The 6,000-nt window shown below is 55.1% G+C and overlaps 1 protein-coding gene across 1 annotated transcript in view; it reads left to right on the top strand.

Moving 5' to 3' along the window:
* Positions 1 to 6,000, top strand: part of AP3B2 (adaptor related protein complex 3 subunit beta 2) — a 33,233-nt gene that overhangs the window by 14,830 nt on the left and 12,403 nt on the right. Inside the window, exons 9-14 of the mRNA XM_040642848.1 lie at positions 356 to 410; positions 729 to 800; positions 2,110 to 2,172; positions 2,510 to 2,642; positions 2,898 to 3,007; positions 4,266 to 4,442. Coding sequence (XP_040498782.1) covers positions 356 to 410; positions 729 to 800; positions 2,110 to 2,172; positions 2,510 to 2,642; positions 2,898 to 3,007; positions 4,266 to 4,442 — 610 coding nt within the window. The remainder of the gene's footprint in view (positions 1 to 355; positions 411 to 728; positions 801 to 2,109; positions 2,173 to 2,509; positions 2,643 to 2,897; positions 3,008 to 4,265; positions 4,443 to 6,000) is intronic.

The raw sequence follows: 6,000 nt of genomic DNA, 5'->3' as shown, positions 1-6,000 counted from the left end.
GGGCCGGCCCGCCCCGCCCACACCGCAGACTGCCCCGCCCCTGCCCCGCCCACACGGGGGATGGGTGGATGGGCTGGCCCGCACCGCCCACCCTGGGGGCTGACCGGCCTCGGCCGGCGCCGCCTACTGGGGAGGGGTGGGCAGGCCCCCCCAGCTTTTCTCGGACCCTGGGTGCACACATCATTCCCCACACCTTCGCCCACAGCCCCCGCCCCCACCCCGTGCTGACCCCATTCTTGCCCTCCCCCCACTGGTGCCCTCCCCTCCCTCCTATTTGGCCCACCTCCCTTCCCTCCACTCCCTGGCCCTTGTCCGGGGGAGGGGCCCAGGTACCCTTGACCTGTTCTCTCCGTAGTGAGGTGCAGTACGTGGTGCTCCAGAACGTGGCCACCATGTCCATCAAGCGCCGGGTGAGCATGTCCTGCGCGCGCAGTCCGACGAGCGGCGCGCGTGGGTGTGGGCGGCCACGGGGAAGGGCAGGCTGGGGGATGCCTTAGCTGTGCAGAGCATGGCGAAGGGGAGACCCCCAAGCGCAGGAGGATGAGCAGGGCCTGGATCCTGAGGGCCGCTGGGGGAGGAAAGCCTGGAGAAGAAAGACGCGGTCAGATCTGAGAGGGAGGTGGGAAGGACAGAGCTGCGGCAGGAAGGATCCTGCGCCTGGGGTCAGGAGAGGTGGGGCAGGTCTAGGGCTGCGATGGAGCTCCCCGGGGCCGCCTCTCTCGCGCCAGGGTATGTTCGAGCCCTACCTGAAGAGCTTCTACATCAGATCCACCGACCCTACCCAGATCAAGATCCTGAAGGTGAGTGATGGACAGACGTGCACGCCGCCTTTCCGCCTCACTCCCACCCCCGCCGACCCACTCAGATATCCACATGGCCACCGTGGTGCCTGCCTGTTTCTGGGGCTGGGCCCATGGCTGCTCCAGCCAGAAGTGTTTGCTCAGGAAGCCAGGCTGCTGAGAGTGGGAAGGGAACTGCCCTTGGCCTATCACCTGTTAGACATCTGCCACTTTCCGCATGTAAAGTAGGCTGATTTTCATAGTAAACTCAGGAAACATACATTTTCTCCATCTTATAAAAATGTAGACCCAAGGTCACTAGCGCAGAGTCAGTCCTGCTGACTCCAGAATTCCTCCTTTGCCCCCACTGTGGTCTCCTGTCTTCCACCCACAGTGTTCCTTTCCCCACACATCTACCCCCTCCGGCTTTCACGAAAACATACACCCACAGAAGAAGTGTCAGGAGCCCGTACCCACATTCCATTCCTGCTCTGCCTCCTCATTGCTGAGTAACTTCATTCAGCAGCAGTTAACCCTGACTCTCTGAACATCTATGCATCAGTCACAGCTGGATCTAGGGGATATGAGAGATGGCAAACTCATCAGACACCTTGCCCTTTGGAGCTCACAGTCTAGTGGGGTGAGGAGGAGACACTGAGCAGCTAATCACAAAACAAATGTGAAAATCCACTTGAGAAATGGGGTAAGAAAGAGAAGTGCAGAGGGCTGTCAGAGCATAGAGTAGGAGGCCCTGATCTAGTCTGGCGTCAGGGAAGCTTTCCTCCAGGAGGTGAGGCTTGAGCTGAGGCCTGAGAAACGAACGTGAGTTGTCTAGGTGAATGCAGGGACAGGAATGGCAAGAACTGCTTCACACAGAAGAAACAATAGATGCAAAGGCCCTGAGGCAGGAAGAGGTCTGACGAAAAGCCAGTATGACTGCCAGTGTGACTGCGGTGTTTAGGGCAAGGGGGAGAGCAGTGTGAGAACAGAGGTAGAGAGCAGTCAGCTCATTCGGGGATTTATAGACCATGGCAAGGATGTTGCTCTTTATCCTAAAAGCAACAGGAGGCATTGTTCTCAGTGGAGGCGGAGCGGTGGCATGCTCATGCTATCTCCTAGCCCTCTCTGTCAGGGAATCCGTGTAAGAGGCAAACTGGTGCTCCTGCATTTTGGACAAGTTTCACAATCTGTCATTTCCTTCATCAGTTTAAGGATGATGCAGGGCTGTCCGTAGGCTTGTTTTCCGGTCTGTGAAGTGTGTTTGGAATGAGGGGTTATGAAAGCACAGAAAGCCCACTGGCCACCCTGCCCGTTTTCTGCCTCCCTGCAGCTGGAAGTGTTGACCAACCTGGCCAGTGAGACCAACATCCCTACCGTCCTACGGGAATTCCAGGTACGGGTCAGAGCCCAGCTCCCACGAGAGGGACCCAAGGAGTTGCCCTGCAGCTCCTTGTGCTCAGTGACAATCGTCCTGATGGGCCACCCTTCTCTTAAGAGCCGGAAGCAGAGAAACGGTTGTCTTAGACCCCCTCCCAGGGTCTTCTGCTGGCTTTGGGCCAGGAAATCACTGCATGATGGGTAAGGGTGTCACTCCCTCTCCCAGAGTTTAATTTCTGGCATGACGAGTCATTGAATGAGGGGTGACAGGCTTCCCCGAAGGTCACCCTCAGGCCTGCAGAATCACAGAGGGTCACTGCCAGCAGAGGTCACTCTGTCGTGGTGTCCCACAGACCTACATCCGCAGCATGGACAAGGACTTTGTAGCAGCCACGATCCAGGCCATCGGACGCTGTGCAACTAACATAGGCCGAGTCCGTGACACCTGCCTCAACGGCCTGGTGCAGCTGCTGTCCAACCGTGACGGTCAGTGTTTATCTGCGTGTCCACCTGTGATGAGCAGAGGGTATCCACCTGTCTGTCCGGCCACAATTCGTGTTCATCTGTCGGTCCACCTCAGTTAGCGTCTAAGTGTTGCTACATCTCTGAGGGCCACTGGAGGAGTGCGGGGGGGGGTGTGGAAGAGAGCCAAAGGTCCGGGGGCATTGCAGGCGTGCACGTCCCCCCGCGTGTGGCCGTCTGACCGCCCTGGGGCCCACACACTCATTTCCCGGCGCCCAGAGCTCGTGGTGGCAGAGTCCGTGGTCGTCATCAAGAAGCTGCTGCAGATGCAGCCCGCACAGCACGGAGAGATCATCAAACACCTGGCCAAGCTCACAGACAGCATCCAGGTGAGTCAGTAACCCCGCTTTCCCTCCCATCCCAGCATCCTCCCTGGGATTTCAAAACCCCGTCCTTTTTTTTTTTTTTTTTTAATGATTTTTTATTATATTATGTTAGTCACCATACAGTACATCCCCGGTTTCCGATGTAAGGCTCAATGATTCATTAGTTCTGTATAACACCCAGTGCACCATGCAATACGTGCCCTCTTTACTACCCATCACCGGTCTATCCCATTCCCCCACCCCCCTCCCCTCTGAAGTCCTCAGTTTGTTTCTCATAGTCCATAGTCTCTCATGTTTCATTCCTCCTTCTGATTACCCCCCCTTTCTTTATCCCTTTCTTCCCCTACTGATCATCCTAGTTCTTATGTTCCATAGATGAGAGAAATCATATGATAGTTGTCTTTCTCTGCTTGACTTATTTCACTTAGCATTATCTCCTCCAGTGCCGTCCATGTTGTAGCAAATTCAAAACCCCGTCCTTAAACACTCTAGCCTTCCACACCTTCCATACTGGCTCCGAAAGGTCTGCAGGCGGAAAGGGGGAAAGAAGAGGCCAAGATTCGCTTTCCCCTTGAGGATCTCTCGCTGAGCTCCAGGGCCTGTACCACCCACCGCTTGTGTTTTCTCTGAAGCTGTGGCCGAACGGGGCTGATTGACAGACCTCGTGGTTTTCTGTTGCATTGCTAGGTTGAAACATTCAAATGAGGCAGTCCTTGAAGCTTCAGGAAGAATAACATGGAAGTAAAACACCAGAAAATCAGTCTTCTAAACCAAACCAGGACTGACTTTGGGGCTTGAAAGCTGTGCCCAGGCTAGGGAACCCCTAGAGAAGAGGGGAGACGCTGCCCAGGAAATGCTCACCTTCTATTTATTTATTTATTTATTTATTTATTTATTTATTTTTAAAGATTTTATTTATTTTATTTATTTGACAGAGATAGAGACAGCCAGCGAGAGAGGGAACACAAGCAGGGGGAGTGGGAGAGGAAGAAGCAGGCTCCCAGCGGAGGAGCCTGATGTGGGGCTCGATCCCAGAACGCCGGGATCACGCCCTGAGCCGAAGGCAGACGCTTAACTGCTGTGCCACCCAGGCGCCCCTCACCTTTTAATCTCTCCCCCACCAACTCCCTGGCCCATTTCCAGAGAACGCCACTGTTCATGGGCTAGCACAGATGGAAGGAAAGCCATTTCCCTGGCAGGCCACACACCCACGCACACGTCCGCACGTACCCCAGTCCTGACCCCTCTCACATACCTGCAGGTGCCCATGGCCCGAGCCAGCATCCTGTGGCTCATCGGCGAGTACTGTGAGCACGTCCCCAAGATTGCACCTGACGTCTTGAGAAAAATGGCCAAGTCCTTCACGGCAGAAGAGGACATTGTCAAGCTGCAGGTCATCAATCTGGCAGCCAAGCTCTACCTGACCAACTCCAAGCAGGTAAGGATTGAGAGATGCCCCCTGACACGTGCTGGGCCCCAGGAATGGCCCAAGCAGTAAGCCGTGGGCCCTCACCAGGCAGGTGTGGACTCCAGCATCTCTTTCTAAAGAGAGTTCAGGGCAAGTGTCTAGTGTATCTAGGTAACCAGTGTCCTCCCAGTGTCCACAACTACTCTGAGGACCCAAGGGCCGCTAGGGATGGTGGCCGTAGTTGAAGAGGCTCTCCTATGGGGCTGTGACCAGTCTGCTTATGTGAGCGTTCCTGCTTGCTGCCTTTGGGACAATAGGGCCGTAAAGAACCACAGTGGAGTGGGACTGAGGGAGGGGCCAGTGATGATGGTCACTGGTGGGAGAACATGAGTCCTAGGAGATGTGGTCTGTCCTTCCTCCCAAAGCATAGCAGTGTTTGGCCAGTCTGTGCTCGGGCTGGGGTGGTACTGGCGTCCACTGTCGTTCTCAAGGTTAAAGGTTATGAGAGGTACCATAGGCAAGGGTATGGCTCTTGCTGGATATCAGGATATTAAAAGTTTATTGAGTGTCCAGGAGATTGTCCTAAGAATAATGTGTAACGTGCAGAGTTTTCAAGGTGTTGGAGAGGCCAAGCACTATGACCGTTCCACACTCACTGCCCCTCTCAGTTACGTGAGGTAGGGATCGGCAAACTATCACCCGTGGACCAAATCCGGCCTGCTGCCTGTGTTTGTAAATAAAGTTTTATTGGGACACAGGCATGTTCATTTGTTTATTGTAGATTTTGTGCCACAACAGCAGAGTTTCCTCGTTGTGAGGGCGCATAGGGTCCACAAAGTCTGAAATAGTTACTCTCTGCCCTTTCTGGAAAAAGTTTGGTGACCTGTAGGGCTGAGTATCTGGGCGGGTGGCTGGGGTCAGCAGCGTGGCTGTGCCCTGGAGATGGTGACGTCCCTGCCTGCAAGTGGCCTCTTTGCCATCCCATCGAGTCTTTGGATGGTGGCACTTGTGTTTCTTCAGCAGCTCCTTTGATCCCTGGTGGCTCTGGTGGGCCCCAGGGACTTAAGCTGGGGAGGCAGGGCCATCAGGGCCTGGGCCGCTCATCAGGAGTCGAAACAGGCAGCAGTCACACATGGGAGCAATGAGGGACGGGGTCTGTGAGTGACAGAATCGTGGGAGAAGCAGGTTGGAAAGAGAAGTTAGAACACTCGCTGAACAAATATTTGTGTGCCTCCTTTGTTCGGAGGGGAGGAAGGAACAGGTGGGAGGAACATTTGAAAAGATGAAGCACGTGGGTGGGGAGCCACCCAGATGGGCTGAGGACCGAGCAGGACTCCTGAGCCCCTGGATGGTGACGTGTGGTGTCTGATGTCGGCACGTTCTCATAAGCCCGGGTGTGTCCCCACGGCATTGCCCCCAGCTGTCACTGTTAGCTGCACGTGCATTTGCTCGTTGCTTCGTTTAACAGAGGTTTCCTGAGTGCTCACAATGCCTGGCGCTGTGGTGTGTCCTGGGATAGTGACAGTGAACGGGACACGTGTACTGGCCTCCAAATGCTCGCAGCCAAGTAGGGGAAGCAGTACAAGGC

The sequence above is a fragment of the Ursus maritimus genome, unplaced genomic scaffold, assembly GCF_017311325.1.
Source record: "Ursus maritimus isolate PB19 unplaced genomic scaffold, ASM1731132v1 scaffold_27, whole genome shotgun sequence".
Lineage (NCBI taxonomy): Eukaryota > Metazoa > Chordata > Mammalia > Carnivora > Ursidae > Ursus > Ursus maritimus.
The sequence above is the reverse complement of the archived record's forward strand: the minus strand, read 5'-3'. Positions and strand labels throughout refer to the sequence as shown.